The following is a 16,892-nucleotide window of genomic DNA, read 5'->3' as shown; positions in this document are numbered from 1 at the left end:
AAATAGAAGAGTAACTTCTAGGATAACAAAAGAAAAACATGGACACTGACTGATTTGTGAGATGCTCAATTCCAATAAGTGATAGTCAAATTCCCATGTTATCTAAAAGATATATTTTTGTGCTTTACTGTTTAAAAAAGAAAATGTGAAAAAGAGATGAACTAAAACTTTTTAAGTATTTATCCTACATAACAAAAGGGTAATATGCAAATTGACCCTAACAGCAGAATAACCAGAACGACCATTGGACTAATCACTTAAAAAATATACATATTTTATTGATTTTTTACAGAGAGGAAGGAAGAGGGATAGAGAGCTAGAAACATTGATGAGAGAGAAACATCAATCAGTTGCCTCCTGGGGATGTGCCTACAACCAATGTACATGCTCTTGACTGGAATCGAACCTAGGGCCTTTTAGTCCGCAGACCGATGCTCTATCCACTGAGCCAAACCAGTTTCAGCTGAACCAGTCATTATAAGGCACACTGACCACCTCTTGGTTCCTTTCCCTGGCTGGCAGGCTCTGATTGCCTGATGACCATCATGGGAACAGTGAGCTCGTGGGAACAGCCAACTTCTTGGTCCCTTCCCCTAGCCATCAGGTACCAATCACCCAATGGTGAATGGGGAACTGAGGGTGGGTGGCAGTGGGAGGTACGGCTGGCTGCAACCAGCTGGGGAAGATGGCTCTAATCGCAGGCCAGGCCAAGGGACCGTACCCATACAGGAATTTTGTGCACCGGGCCTCTAGTAATATAATTCAGTGTATCCTAATACAAAGACAGATTTCCTATAAAATCATATCCACTGAGAAGCAGATTCTATACAAAACACTAAAACAACAGAGAAGCTTTTATATGATTTTGATAATAAAGCCTCTAACTGACCTCAAGCTTTGTAAAAAGGACATTAAAAAATAAAAAAATAAAAAAATAAAAAGCCCTGATCAGTTTGGCTCAGTGAATAGAGCATTGTACTGCATTGTACTGCGGACTGAGGGGTTCCAGGTTCAATTCTGGTCAAAGGCATGTATCTTGGTTTCGGGCACATCCCCGATGGGGCATGTGCAAGAGGCAGCTGATCAATGTTTCTTTCTCATCGATGTTTCTACTCTCTACCCTCTCCCTTCCTCTCTGTAAAAAATAAATTAAATATATATTTTTTTAAAAAACAAAGAATAAAAAGAGTATGATATCTACATAAGGGAATATGACTTATTATAATAAACAAAACACCTCAATATAAAAATAATTAATGGAGTTAATGATACTATATTTGCAGTAATGAATCCAATTAAAATAATCATTTAAGAAGACAATTAAAGTACATTGAAATAGAATTGGTAGAAATGCAATATGACTCCTAATTCTATCAAATTTGCCTCTGAAAGAAAAATATATGACAGTATATCCCACTTCTGGGTACTTATTCAAAGAAATCCAAAACACTATTAAAAAAAGCATATGCATCCCGATGTTCATTGCAGCATTATTTACAATGCAAAATGTGGAAGCAACCTACATTGTTAGATGATTAGATTAAAAAAGATATGATACATAAATACTATGAAATCTTGGCCATAAATTAGAAATAAATCTTACCATTTGCAATAACATGGATGGACCTAGAAGGTACTATGCTAAGTGAAATAAGTTAGACAGAGAATGGACAAATACCATATGATTTCACTTATATAGTGGAATCTAAAGAACAGAATAAACTAACAAACAAAACATAAAATACTCAAAGACACAGAAATCATTTTGATCGGTCAGGTGGGAGGGAGGTTTGGGAACTGGGTTTAAAGGTGAAGGTGTTAGGAAATACAGATTGGTAGTTACAGAATGGGAGATGTAAAGTATAGCATAGGAAATACAGTCAGTAATGTTATAATCATCACTAGTGGCCCAGTGCACGAAATTCATCCACTGGCCTGTGCCCTGTCAGTGTGGGAGCCCCATGATCCATCACCCAAAAGAGGTAGGTTCCGTGCACCCATCCAGGCTCCTCAATGGATTGCCCCAAAGAGGTAGGCCGGAGCCAGGAGAGACCTGCAGATCCTAGGCCAGGCCACAGTGGAGGCCTGCAGACCCCCAGGGGCGGGCCCGCAGTGGAGGCCTTCCTCTACGTGCACTTGCCTAACCCCTGCCATGGCCCTGCCCCCTTCCCCTTCAAGGCCCCGCCCACGCATGCCTGCTGTGAATGCTACCTGCTGTGAATGCTACCTGCTGATCGGTGGTGGTGACATTATGGCATCCTAGACAATTTGCATATTCCTCTATTATTATACTAAAGGCCTGGTGCACAAAAATTTGTGCATTGGGGAGAGGGGTGTCCCTCAGCCCAGCCTGCCTCTCTCACAGTCCAGGAGCCCTCAGGGGATGTCCTACTGACGGCTCCTCTATGGGAGGCAACTGGGCTGATCAGGGGAAGGTGCTGCCTCCATCACACCACTGCTGCTGCCACTGCCAGCCACCACAGCAGCCAAAGTGTTTTCATCAACAGAGTCTAGTCCCTTCACCACAAAAAAAAATGACAAACTAGGTTTAGGCATTTTCAAGATGTCTCTTTCATAGGCTATGACATTTGTTCCTTCCTTCCTTCTTCCCTTCCTTCCTTCCTTCTTTTCCTTCCTTTCCTTCCTTCCTTTCTTTCTTCCTCACCAGAGGATATTTTTCCATTGATTTTTAGAGAATATGGAAGAGAGAGGGAAACACAGAAACATCAATGTGAGAGGGATACTTCTATTGATTGCCTCCTGCATGAACCCTGACCTGGACCCTGGCCAGGGAGGAGCCTGCAACCTAGGTACATGTCCTTGACAAGAACTGAACCTGGACCCGGTGGTTGGCAGGCTGAGGCTCTATACACTGAGCCAAACCCACCAGGGCAGGATATGACATTTTTTAGCTCCTCCAGCAGCAGACCTTCATTTTTTCCTCCAGTAGTGTGGTGGAAAAACCCTAGATTACCTTCTTGGATTTTTACTACCCAAGTTACCAAGAACATAGTGAGTAGTGTACTGGGAGCTTAGCCAATGAGCGGTCAGAAAAGGTGTTTCCTCTGCAGCTCACATGCACAGGTGGGACTGCCAGCACACTGCAGCTGACAGGACTTATTCTCTCTGGGCCTCCCCGCACAATGGCAGCTGGCACACCTGTGCTGTCCATGGCTTGCCTCACCATGCACACAGTCTCCTCCTGCCCACCTGCACGAGCATCCTCCTCCTGAGCGGTTGTGACATTACAGTGTCCCAGACAATTTGCATATTACATCTTTATATATATATATATATATATATATATATATATATATATATATATATATATATATATATATGATGGATGGTGCCAGGTGGGTACTAGATTAATGGATGTGATCACTTTGTAATGAATATAAATGTTTTATTACTATGCTGTACATCTGAAACTAATATAATATTGTATGTCAAGTGTAATTAAAATTTTTCTAATTGACAATATATCACTTCATTCAGGAAAATACAGGTAAAATTGGAAAATTGTTTTTAGTAGTGAACCGACACATTAAAGCACAATTCAACCAACCTAGTTGAACTTTCTCCAACATCTTGTTTGTGTGGTTTTCTTTGGGGGAGTGGTGTTTTTCTTAGGTCATACAAAACAAACAAACAAACAAACAAACAAAAAACACCAAAATTTCCTGTAACAGTCACTTCTACAATTACATTATTATTAAACAGCTAGTCATAGGACTTTATGTGATGAAGCCAACCAATATGGAAGTGAATCTCATCACTGCCGCCAATCTAACAGGAACCTAGCCCAAAAGTAAGGAGGGTCAAATCATCTGAGAGAAGGAAGGTGATCAATTGCCTAAAAGCAATTTTACTCCTGGTCTAAAGCTACTCACAACTCTCGCCCTTCTATTGTTCTATCAAGAAAGCTGGAGAACAGAGAACTAACTGTCTTGCTTTTCTCAGTGCATCTCTGACTTTTGCCGCTACCCCTGCATGTCTCAGAGAGGAAAGACAGACCAAAATTAAAAAGATAATTGGACAAGTAAAATACTCAATGAAAACCATTATTATATCACTGGTAAATTAGGGCACTTTCTTCAAATTAAGCTTTGTTAATTATGCACTTAAAAACAAATGACATTTATGCAGACTTCTCAACAACTAAGAAAGATTAAAAACAAAAACCAAAGACAAGATTTATACTTACTACCTACATATTGTTTTGTTTTCTTAAAGGGGAGGTTATACTTTAGCCAGAAATTTTTGAAAGAAATACTATTTAAGAAGAAAAATATAGTATTTTCTTGTTCTATAGAAATCAATTCCCTAAGTTTCAGTATTTTTAATATATAAATAATGCTCGGATATTAAACAAGGAAAAATTAGGCAGTGACTTTAAACTCAATAAAGGAAAAACTGACTAAAAAGCTTATCCGAGATAAACACATAGAGCTTGTATCTGGATACAACACTGAATAATTATGGTTTTAAAAAAATATTAATGTTTCAAAATTCCACAATTCTTCAGTTATTCTTTTTTATATATAGAATACTTTTCATATAATTTTGAAACAAAATGTGAATGATCTTAATCTAGAACTATTATTTGAATAGTAAAAAATTATGTTCATATGCACCATAGACCTAGTATTTTAAAAAGGAAGACTTATAACTGTCAAAATATAATTTCTAATGATTAATGTCCTTTGGGATTTTGCTACAAAACAGAAGATAGAAAGTTTTGAGGTACTGCTGCCTTAGAATCTTTCCAAGGTTTGGATAAAAAAAAAAAAAAAAAAAAAAAAAAAAAAAAAAAAAAAAAATGGAGGTTTTAAAAATTCAGTTTATTGTTGTTTAAAAAAAAAAAAAATCAGTGTTTTTTTCTCTCCAGTTGTGAAGCTCATTAAATCTCCTCTCAGTCCCCATTGTATTGGCATTCCTGAGCTTGTCTCATCTGCATGTCACATGCAGCCATCTGCTGTTTCAGCCATTCTGTTTGGTGCTATGTCTTGTTATACCAATTCATGGAGCGTTTCACTGCCTTCACCCAGTTTTCCATACTCATTTCATATTCCTGCCATTTCTTCTGCGGCTTGAAAACTGTTTCACTTTGTCTCAGTTTCTTTAGTTCCTCCTTGTCAGTCCAAAACCCTATAAATAAAAAAAATTATTCTCACATTTTAAAGCAAATAATGAGTCCATAAAGTTTATACACAAACTTATATGAATTGGTGCAAAGGTAAACAATTATTATTTTAAAACATAATCCAAAGTATTTTGTTGCTTTTGAATTTTGTTGGATTGACTGTCCCAGGGAATGAATACAGCAGGATTTAAAAGTCTTTTGACTTTATGTGCACATGGCAGAGCACTAAAGTTGCTTCTAGAACAACCATTCCTTGTCATCATCATTTAGTTTCATGATTTGTTTAGAAAAAAAATAAGAAATAGCATATTTTCTTCTTATAGATTAAAAAAAAAGATAAATTAAGAATGTATCTTGAGGGGAGAAATAACTCCTTAGAACAGAGGTGGGGATCCTTTTTTCTGCCAAGGGCATTCAGGTATTTATAACATCACTCGCTTAATATAATTCACTTAATATAAACTTATGTTGCTATAAAAAAAAACTCCCAGATTTGTTGAATTTTTAATCACACTTGCAGGTGCTTAGCAAGGCCAGATCAAAGATTTCCAGGGCCTTATATGTTCCGAACCCTGTCCTAGATATATGCACAAAATTTAAAAATGGGATTTACTAGAATAAATACTTCCTTTTCAAACTATTGCATTTCATACAAGTTACTTAAATTCCTATTTAAGACAATGTTGGAGTTCTGGCACACATTGTTTTTTAAATAAGCAGCAACTATGAGCATAAGTGGTCTGAAATGGCAGAGGTCTTGGTAGTAAACTTGGCACACATCACTTACTCTGAAATATTTAATTGACAAGTCTTGTGAAGTACATTTTCTCCTACCAATAAAACTGACACAAAATTCTTCCTTCTAAAACTTTCTGTTAAGTCACAAACTTTCTATTTACAAAGTTAACATTTTAGACTCTCTATATTTAAAGGTATTAATTGATAGAAGTTTCTAAAAGACTAAACAGTTTTAATTAGTATAATACAGTTAGATGAATCTAGTCATAAAAATAAATATGTTCTTAAAATTCATTTTCCAGAATTTATTATTTAGACCAAGGCATACATATTTCTAAAATTATTTTATTAACTATGCATGGAATAGATCCATGACTCTGAGTGAGTTTTGAAAACAGAGAGGATGTGCATAGCCTTCAGTCTCAAATGTCCGAAAGAGAAACCTTTGGACCAGAAATCTCAGCTATTCTCAGAAAGTGAAACTATTTCTCTACAGAGTGCAGTACCCTGCACTGAAAAGGTTTGAAATTAAAAACAGATATAATGAAGCAGATGAAACTCAAGCCACTGTGTTATGTGTATGAATAATCTGCACATTTGTTATTTAAAGTATTTTAAATGTTCAAGGTAAGCTGACATACTTTTTCTTATATTAGAATTTTATGAGAATTTACTTATTCAATTTGCAAGAGTTAAGTACTTTAGATTTTTCTTATTATAGGTCTAAGTTTGCTCAGTTATGTGAAACTAGAGGCCTGGTGCACAAAATTTGTGTACAGGTAGGGTCCCTAGGCCTGGCAGTGATCAGGGCCACTTGGTGCTTTCTGTCATAGCAAAGGATCGAATTCCCGGTCTCCTGGTCAAACACCCGAGGGGGCACTTCGCACAGTAGCCATATATATATATATATATATATATATATATATATATATATATATATATATATATATACACACACACACACACACACACACACACACACACACACACACATATATATACATATATATATATACACACCGTATTTTTCGGACCAAAGGCGCACTTTTTTTCCCCCAGAAGTGGGGGGAAAAAGTCCCTGTGTCTTATGGTCCAAATATAGCCTACACATATACTTTAAAAAAAAAGTTTTTTTACTTGCCCGGCTCTGTGTGGTCTCTGTGTGCTTGCCCGGCTCTAAAATGGTTCTAAATGCTGCTGTTTACTTTACAGGGTTGATTACATGTGTTTATGATTGTGATGTTGGGTTTTAATGCACATAAAATATTTTAGGACACTATTTGTTTCAGAATCTTTTTTTCTTCATTTCCCTTCTCTAAAAACTGGTGCGTCTTATGGTCCGGAGCTTCTTATGGTCCGGAGCGTCTTATGGTCCAAAAAATACGGTATATAGCCCTGCACACAAATCGGTGCACCAGTAGCTTTCTGCAGGGCATGACCACTCTGTGCTCACTGCCCAGAGGCTCTCTGCAACCCAGAAGTGCATCCATGGCCAGGCGGAATGCTTGCCTTGTTGCTGGGGCGACAAAGCAAAGCATTCCGCCAGGCTGTTCATGCTGCCCACTCTCAGCAGCCACCTCCCGGACTGAGAAACTCTGGCAGGGCTGAGAGGACTGGGCACTGCCATCTTTGTGATAGAGTGATGGTTGATTTGCATATTACCCTTTTATTAGATAGGAGGACTAGAGGCCTGGTACATAAATTCATGCATGGCTGGGTCCAATAAGGCTGGGCCGGCTGGGAGGAGGGGATGCAGGAAGTTGGCTGGCTGGCAATGATCTCGATTGGAGTGGAAAGGGCTCATTGGAGCAGAATTGGCTGGGGAAGGAACTTCTGGCCTTGCCCCCTGGTCAAAGTCCTGGTAAAGGGGACAACTTGCATTTTCGCCTTTTGATACAGAGAATTATTTTAAAAAATAAACTATTGATATATTAAATTTTTAAGGGTTAACATATACAAAAAACTTTAAATTGTAAATGGGAATGACTAAGGGGAAAGTTTTTTTCTTAAATTTGAATTAATCAAATATTAGTCAATGAACAAATGAAAGTGTGATAATTTTATTCAAAGTTAACAGATTTTTAGTAGAATAAAGTTGAAGTTGAATTTACCAAGATTTCAGGCTTTTTGAATTTGTAATTTTACTATGTTAAGTCTTAGCCTAAATTTTAACTGAAATATTCTGCTCTGCACAAATATTCCTCCCTTCCATACAGGAACACATTAAAACACTCCCAGTGTACCAAGGGAGTATTTCATAAAGAGCTCCTAATGCTCTCTGCACTTCCATTCTTTACCCTTCAAATTAGTCCTTCCACTAACTTTCTAATATATTTTTATTGATTTTGTACAGAGAGGAAGAGAGAGGGATAGAGAGCTAGAAACATCGATGAGAGAGTGTCATCGATCAGCTGCCTCTTGCACACCCCCTAAGCCCAGTCCCCTATCCTCCCCTTAAAAAGTGCTTGTACCCCAACCCTCGCTCTATAACATTCTCTCTCTCTGGAAGCAGCCAGCAGTGGTACTCTTCTCTTCAATAAAACCTGTGTCCTGGCATCCCAATCTCCAGCCCCTCTCTATTTCATCTTTTACAGGTAAGTTCCATATCCTGTCAGGGAATAGGAAGTTGGGGCTGCCTCGCCTGAGCTCTCATAGGGCCTGAGCATTATCTGGCATGCCTTATGTCCTCGGGGGACAGGATTTTGGTCCTTTTATGAGCAGGATGGATCAGTAATGGATGGGGAAGTAACACTGGGCACCCCACCACCTGCAAGATGGTGTTCATGCACACATGAAGCAATGTGGAGTCATGCAGGGCCTTCCCACTTTAGTATGGTAGTAGAAACTGCTATTTAGGTTCTGTACTTATTTGTTTACAAAAACAATAGAAAGTTACTTTGATTTTATGAATTTATGTATGTTATCCCAATACCCCATTGATGATGGTTTGAATATCCCATTGATTGTGATCTCACTGGTCATCGAAGCACATTCTTCTGGGACCCAGGACAGATTAATTATCCTAAATTGTTTTAGTAGCTACAGATAGTGCATTCCTGTTGACTCAGTGATCCCAGAATCTGGATAGCACAATTATTCTAAATTGCCCATATAATGATAATGATTCAGTGATTCATAGATAACTAAGTTGCTCAGATCCTCCTTCTGTGAAAATGCTTTTTGAGAAACTGGTTCCGCATTCCAGACCCAAAGATGTAATCAATACTTTTGTGATTTTCTGCCAACATAAACCAGGCCTGGCAAGCTGTTCGAGGCTGTGAGATTTGAAGCTTTAGTCCCTCTTATGCCACAGGCCATTAATAAATGACTCCATAATTCAAGTTTTTTTGAGGTGTCCTTTGTAAGATGTTACAATTTCAGCTTTGATTGCTAGATCACTCGCTTTGTCTTTATTGATAAAAGACTGTAAAGTGAATTTGGACCTATTTATATAATGTCTTGTGCTTTGTTGAAAGTGTCTTGAAACTAAGTGTATTTAAAATATGTTCATAAGGGTCAATCTAAGGAATACTAGCTGTTTGCTTGTTTTGGTTATTGAAAAATGAGGCTTCTAAGAGTTATTAATTGAAAATTGTATGGTTTTGGAAATAGAAGGCATGAGGAATAGAGATGCATTTTGAAACTAGTTATTCCTGAAGTTGTATGAAAGTTTGTGAAAGTTATAGAAAGTCTGGAAGGAAAGTATTAAAAGGAAGTTATATAAATAACAGGGGCCAACACATCAGGTCAAGCAGAATGGGAAAACTAAAACTGGAAGTTAAAACAAAGGCCAAACAATGTGGGCAATTATAGCCATCTTATAACTATCAAGCCATTATCTTCCCCAGCCTAGGACACAAGAGCAGATAGTTAAAAAATCTCCCTAACAAAAGAATGCAGAAAGGGAGTGGGGAAAGGAAAGAAAGAAAAAAAAGGTGGTGGTTTCACTCCCTAAGCAAAGAAGCTAGCAATCTCAAGGCTTAGCAAAATGAAGTTGCCAGTTACTTCTCATGATTTCTGGGAAGGCCACATACTTTGTTAAATAATCTATAACAGGGACCTTAAATAATCTATAACAGAATATTCAGAAAAGTAAATTTAAGATATATGGACAGGAAGCTTTATGATGCCTCAGACCCCACCCAGCATCCTCTTCGGATTGGCTGGGCCCATCTATACTTCATAACCCAGATGTATATGTTTACTTGCTTTGCTTTTTCAGTAGAGGTGCAATGCTTTAATTGCTTGTATAAACTGACTTTTCACAATACAGTCAAGGTCTCGCATATAAATTAATTTATATAGGGAGACGAGGATCCAAATTGGGAACAGCCTAGAATAGTATATACTATCTTCCTTGAACCAAAGACACTTAAAAAGTAAGTGGTTTACACCTGAAAGGGCAGGGCGGGGCGAGGATGAGCTCCCAACTCCGCCCCGTAGGGCGGAGTTATCCCTAGCCCTCAAAACCCCTGCACTGGGAGAAATTCGCTCTCTTCCGCCATGCTGCCGGCATGAGTGGGAGGAGCCCATTGCTAGCATGGTACAGGCTCTTTTGTTTATTGCATCGGACTCGGCTCCCTGGTGGTCCTTGGGGATCACGAAGTCTGGGCATAACACACCCATGGTTGGCAAATGTGGCTCGAGAGCCACATGTGCTGTTTGGCCACTTGAGTTTGGCTCTTCCACAAAATACCATGGCCTGGGCGAGTCTATTTTGAAGAAGTGGCGTTAGCAGAAGTTTAAGTTTTAAAAATTTGGCTCTCAAAAGAAATTTCAATCGTTGTACTGTTGATATTTGGCTCTGTTGACTAATGAGTTTGCAGACCACTGGTTTATATTATTATTCCCCAGTCAGAAGATAAATAGCTTAAATAAAATCTAAATAAGGAGATAGCAGAAATCCAATTAGTGATGGAAAGCTTTGTCAAAGAAACAATAACTATATTACACCTTCACTTATAACTCTAATTGCTATTCTAGAATATTGTATTTTGCAGAAAGGACAAGATTCCATGTCAGTTACATTGAGAAGGAAAACCCCTATTTTGTAAAAACTGCTGTTTGGTGGAATTTTCTATTTTTCTTAGATAAAATGTTGCTTTCTAGTCTGCTTTAACCTGTTTGAATGGTGACGAAGATAAATTTAACTGTATGACCTCGTAGGCCAGAGACTAGATAAGCCCATAATCTCAGTGCCATGCCAGGTGCATTTTTTTAATTGGATAGAACTGTATTATTTTCAAGGCCAGCATTGAGATAACCACTAAGTGCACATAGGGCTGGCTCTTTAATAAAAAGGGAAGTTCTGCTTGTAGCCTTGCTTAGAATTTGAATTCATTTTTTCTAAGCCCATGGCAGGATGAATAAAGTGAGTCTCTCCAAACTCTCGTCCAGTTTGAAGGGAATGATCTGAAAAGATGAAACATTTTTCTAAATGCATTTTAACAAAACAGTGACTATCTCTAAATGATAAGAAGAAATTTAAAATGACATGGTTATGTATTTGAGTATAATGCTGTTACAGAGTCACCGAACAATCAAACAATGCAGGAGGAGAGTTTGGAGAGACTCACTTTATTCATCCTGCCATGGGCTTAGAAAAAATGAATTCAAATTCTACAGAGTATCTAGATTAAGGGTGTTGAACTCAATCAGAGAAGGAGCCAAAATCTAAAATCCAGCCTAAATCGTGGGCCGAATGGTTTACTGAACAGTCATAAACTGACAATGTTAACCAGAAATGTGAATTTAAAATGAGTGGAACAATCTTTTCCTTAACAGTGCTGTTAACCAACTCACATGCTATCAAGCAAAACAGTAATATTGGTATCAAGCAAAACAGTAATATTGGAATGTACCTAAAATGCTCATTGTTTTGTTTTCTGGCTAGATGTCTGACACCGTTTTCCCCGGATCAATGAGTCAATGTTCGGTTTTATTTCTTGGGCTGTAGCAACCCGCAAAACAGCATGGAGGTTGTCATCGGTAATGCGTGATCTGTGCTTGTTTTTGTTCAGATTCATTATTGAAAACATCTGTTCACAAAGATAGGTGCTCCCGAACATAGATAGAATACGGGCAGCATGAAGTCGGAGCTCTGGCATTGAGTCAGGGGGCAGTAGAGGGTAGAAGTCCTCAATTTCAACATCCTGAAACCTTGATTTCAGGCCACTGTCAGACTGAAGCTCGATTATCTCCATCTGAAGGTGATGGGGCACTTTGTTGACATCAACTGTAAAAGGATTGGCAAAGATGTCAAAGCCTGAGTGCTGTGTTCTAAAGTCAGAGAAGCGCCGCTCAAATTCACTTAGTAAACGGCTAACTTTGGTAGCCAGCCGACTGCAAGGAAAAGTACCGAAATAGTGGTTGAGATACTCAAACAAACGGGAAAGTGGGCAAGATTGTCCTGTTCCAGTTGGGACTTCCATAGTTGAAGTTTACGCTGGAATGCTGTGATCATGTCAGACATCTTCGTGATGACTTGTTTGCGTCCCTGCAGCTTCAGATTCAGTTGGGCGAGATGCTCGCATATGTCACACATCATAGCAAAATCACATAGCCAGGCGGGATCCGACAGTTCAGGCAAGGGCTTTCCTTTACTTTCCATGAAAAGAGCAATTTGTTCTCTGAGCTCAAAAAATCTTTTGAGGACTGCGCTCTTGCTCAGCCATCTTACTTCTGTGTGGTATGGCACGTCTCCATGCTCTGCACCCACCTCCTGTAAAAACTGCTGGAACTGGCGATGATTCAGGCCACGTGCCCGTATAAAGTTAATAGTTTTAATGACTGTGGTCATTATGTCATTCATGTCCAGAACTTTTCCACACATAGCCTCTTGGTGGATAATGCAATGATAAGTAATCAAGGGTGTGTGGCAGTGACTTTTTTGCATTCTTTCCTTCATTAGTCCAACCAAGCCTTTCTTTTCTCCGCACATTGAAGGTGCGCCATCGGTAGTTAGCCCCACCAACTTTTCCCAGGGTAATTTAAAATTATTTATAGATTTCTCCACAGCCTCAAATATATCTCTACCAGTCGTCGTCCCAGGCATGGCAGCTACATCCAAAAGTTCCTCAGTGACAGAGAGGTCGGTCTTCGTAGCACGTATAAAGATGGACAGCTGCGCTGAATCAGTGTTGTCTGTGCTTTCATCGATAGCAAGTGAAAAAGCGAGATAACTGCATGCCTGTTCAGCCAGCTGTGATGATAGATTTCCTGAGAGTTCTTTTTTTTTTTTTTTTTTTATTTATTTATTTATTTATTTATTTATTTTTTTTTAAATCAATCTTTATTGTTCATATTATTACACAGGTTCCTCGTTTCTTCCCCCCTCCACCAGGTTCCCACCCCACCCTCTGCCCCCTCATCCTCATCCATTGGTGCACAGATTATGTTCTGTCTCTTCCTCCCTCCCTTTCCCCGATAGTAAATCCCTTTTCAGATAGCAAATCTGTTACTTAGCATTTTCTCATATCAATAATACCTCCACATGCCCAATGATACACTTCACACAAAAGACATTTCCTAATAGGACAACCAGCCTCATCCAGGCCCCACCCAAGGCACTCACAGATCAACACCCCAGGACTATACTAACTCAACACATCCAGATCTAAGCCTTCATCACTTGATTCAGCAGACCCTCAAGTTCCCGCAAAAGTTTCCAGCCATGTCTGAGAGGCAGCCGTGGGGCAGGGACAGGTGAGGAGCGAGCTGTTTTGGGCCAGGCTGCTCCGGGCCTGGCCTCTGTTGCTCTGGTTTGTTCCACAACCAGCTGCTCCGTGTCTGGTCACTGCCGCTCCTGACCCAGTTGCTCTGGACTTGGCTGTTGCTGCTACAGGCCTGGCCACACCCGACTCGGCTGCTCTGGGCCCAATTGCTCCGGGCCCGGCCGCTCCGGGCCTGGCTGCTCCCAAGCCTGACAGCCGCTTCTCCGGGCCTGGCCGCACCGGACCCGGCTGCTCCGGGCCTGGCCGCTCCCAGCCTGGCAGCCGCTGCTCCAAGCCTGGCCGCTCCCAGTCTGGCAGCCACTGCTCTGGGCCTGGCCACACCAGACCCGGCTGTTCCAGGCCTGGCCACTCCCAGCCTGGCAGTTGCTGCTCTGGGTCTGGTCACTGCCACTCCCCACCTAGTTGCTCTGGACTTGGCTGTTGCTGCTACAGACCTGGCCACACCCGACCCAGCTGCTCTGGGCCCGGTTGCTCCGGGCCCGGCCACTCCAGGCCTGGCTGCTCCCAGCCTGTCAGCTGCTGCTCCTGGCCTGGCCGCACCAGACCCGGCTGCTCTGGGCCTGGCCGCTCCCAGCCTGGCAGCCTCTGCTCCGGGCCTGGCCACACCAGACCCGGCTGTTCTGGGCCTGGCCGCTCCCAGCATGGCAGTCGCTGCTCCGGGTCTGTTCACTGCCGCTCCTGACCTAGTTGCTCTGGACCTGACTGTTGTTGCTACAGGCCTGGCCACACCTGACCCAGCTGCTCTGGGCCCGGTTGCTCCGGGCCCGGCCACTCCGGTCCTGGCTGCTCCCAGCCTGTCAGCTGCTGCTCCTGGCCTGGCCGCACCAGACCCGGCTGCTCTGGGCCTGGCCGCTCCCAGCCTGGCAGCCGCTGCTCTGGGCCTGGCCGCACCAGACCCGGCTGCTCCGGGCCTGGCCGCTCCCAGCCTGGCAGTTGCTGCTCCGGGTCTGGTCACTGCCACTCCCGACCTAGTTGCTCTGGACTTGGCTGTTGCTGCTACAGACCTGGCCACACCCGACCTGGCTGCTCTGGGCCCGGTTGCTCCGGGCCCGGCCACTCCGGGCCTGGCTGCTCCCAGCCTGTCAGCCGCTGCTCCTGGCCTGGCCGCACCAGACCCGGCTGCTCCGGGCCTGGCCGCTCCCAGCCTGGCAGTTGCTGCTCCGGGTCTGGTCACTGCCACTCCCGACCTAGTTGCTCTGGACTTGGCTGTTGCTGCTACAGACCTGGCCACACCCGACCCGGCTGCTCTGGGCCCGGTTGCTCCGGGCCCGGCCACTCCGGGCCTGGCTGCTCCCAGCCTGTCAGCCGCTGCTCCTGGCCTGGCCGCACCAGACCCGGCTGCTCCGGGCCTGGCCGCTCCCAGCCTGGCAGCCGCTGCTCCGAGCCTGGCCACTCCCAGCCTGGCAAACACTGCTCCGGGCCTGGCCGCACCAAACCCGGCTGCTCCGGGCCTGGCCGCTCCCAGCCTGGCAGTCGCTGCTCCGGGTCTGGTCACTGCCACTCCCCACCTAGTTGCTCTGGACTTGGCTGTTACTGCTACAGGCCTGGCCACACCCGACCCGGCTGCTCTGGGCCCGGTTGCTCCGGGCCCGGCCGTTCCGGGCCTGGCTGCTCCCAGCCTGTCAGCCGCTGCTCCGAGCCTGGCCACTCCCAGCCTGGCAGCCACTGCTCCGGGCCTGGCTGCACCAGACCCGGCTGCTCCGGGCCTGGCTGCTCCCAGCCTGGCAGTTGCTGCTCCGGGTCTGGTCACTGCCACTCCCGACCTAGTTGCTCTGGACTTGGCTGTTGCTGCTACAGACCTGGCCACACCCGACCCGGCTGCTCTGGGCCCGGTTGCTCCGGGCCCGGCCACTCCGGGCCTGGCTGCTCCCAGCCTGTCAGCCGCTGCTCCTGGCCTGGCCGCACCAGACCCGGCTGCTCCGGGCCTGGCCGCTCCCAGCCTGGCAGCCGCTGCTCCGAGCCTGGCCACTCCCAGCCTGGCAGACACTGCTCCGGGCCTGGCCGCACCAGACCCGGCTGCTCCGGGCCTGGCCGCTCCCAGCCTGGCAGTCGCTGCTCCGGGTCTGGTCACTGCCACTCCCGACCTAGTTGCTCTGGACTTGGCTGTTACTGCTACAGGCCTGGCCACACCCGACCCGGCTGCTCTGGGCCCGGTTGCTCCGGGCCCGGCCACTCCGGGCCTGGCTGCTCCCAGCCTGTCAGCCGCTGCTCCGGGCCTGGCCGCACCAGGCCCGGTTGCTCCGGGCCTGGCCGCTCCCAGCCTGGCAGCCACTGCTCCGGGCCTGGCCGCACCAGACCCGGCTGCTCTGGACCCAGTTGCCCCAGGCCCGGCTGCTCCGAGCCTGGCCGCACCTGGGCTGGATGCTTTGGGCTTGGCTTCTGCTGTTCTGGGCCTGGCTGCTCCCAATCCGGCTGCTCTGGGCCCGGCTTCTTCGGGCCCGGCCACTCCGGGTCTGGGTGTTCCTGGACTGGCCACCCTGGGCTTGGCCGCCTCTGCCTCAAGCCTGGCTGCCCCTGCCCCAGGTCTGGCTGCTCCAGTGCTGGCCGTTGATGCTCTGGTTCTGGCTGCTGCTGCTCTGGGGCCTGGCCACTGCTGCTCTGGGCCCGGCTGCCACTGCCTTGTGCCTGGCCACTCTAGGCCTGGTCGCCGCTGTTCCAACATTCTGTCCCTTTTTCTTTCTTTCTTACTTTCTTTTTTTTAAAAAACGCATTTATGTTGCAATGTTGGCTGGTGAGTTGAGTTCTGACTTAGTCTTTGATTTTTCAAGATATACTTTGCATTCTTTCTTAAGTAATTTTACTATCATTTGCTCTCACTTGATTTCTTCACATTGAGAACTTCTATTGTTTCTTCCTTCCCGTCCTGGAATCTCAGCAGGTTGGCCTGTGGCACCCCTTTGTTCTCCGCGGGCTCCTGCGCTGCTTCAGCCTGTCGCTGGGGTTGGCGCCGCCCAGGAAGCATCCCCGGTCCTTGGCTCTGTTGCCTGTGCTCAGCGGTCGAAGGCTCAGGGGCACCCCCCCGCCTGGAGGCCCCGGCGCCTGGCTCCTTGCTGGCACCCGGCTGGCAGGTGTCCAGCGGGGGCTCCTGCTCCTCGTCACGATCCTCCAGTCTGGAGCTTTCTTTCTCTCTCCCGCTAGGGGAGTCCAGGATCAGAGTCAACAGACTGTCCTCTGCGCGCAGTGTGCGCGACTCCGGGGGCTCGGCCTTTCGCCGCGCTCCCAGGACTCCACCTCACAGCCCCGTCTCCCCCTGCCCAGCCTGGGTCCCCAGGGAC

General features: G+C 44.6%; 1 protein-coding gene across 6 annotated transcripts in view; it reads right to left on the bottom strand.

The window, feature by feature from the left end:
• Nucleotides 1-4,825: 4,825 nt before the first annotated feature.
• Nucleotides 4,826-16,892, bottom strand: part of GK5 (glycerol kinase 5) — a 183,041-nt gene continuing 170,974 nt past the window's right edge. For all 6 annotated transcript variants that reach the window (XM_045584136.1, XM_045584134.1, XM_045584135.1 and 3 more), the window contains one exon: nucleotides 4,826-5,151. In XM_045584136.1, coding sequence (XP_045440092.1) covers nucleotides 5,003-5,151 — 149 coding nt within the window. In that variant the 3' untranslated portion in view covers nucleotides 4,826-5,002. The remainder of the gene's footprint in view (nucleotides 5,152-16,892) is intronic.

Source organism: Pipistrellus kuhlii, unplaced genomic scaffold (assembly GCF_014108245.1).
Source record: "Pipistrellus kuhlii isolate mPipKuh1 unplaced genomic scaffold, mPipKuh1.p scaffold_m20_p_2, whole genome shotgun sequence".
Lineage (NCBI taxonomy): Eukaryota > Metazoa > Chordata > Mammalia > Chiroptera > Vespertilionidae > Pipistrellus > Pipistrellus kuhlii.
This window is presented reverse-complemented; position numbering and strand designations above follow the sequence as displayed.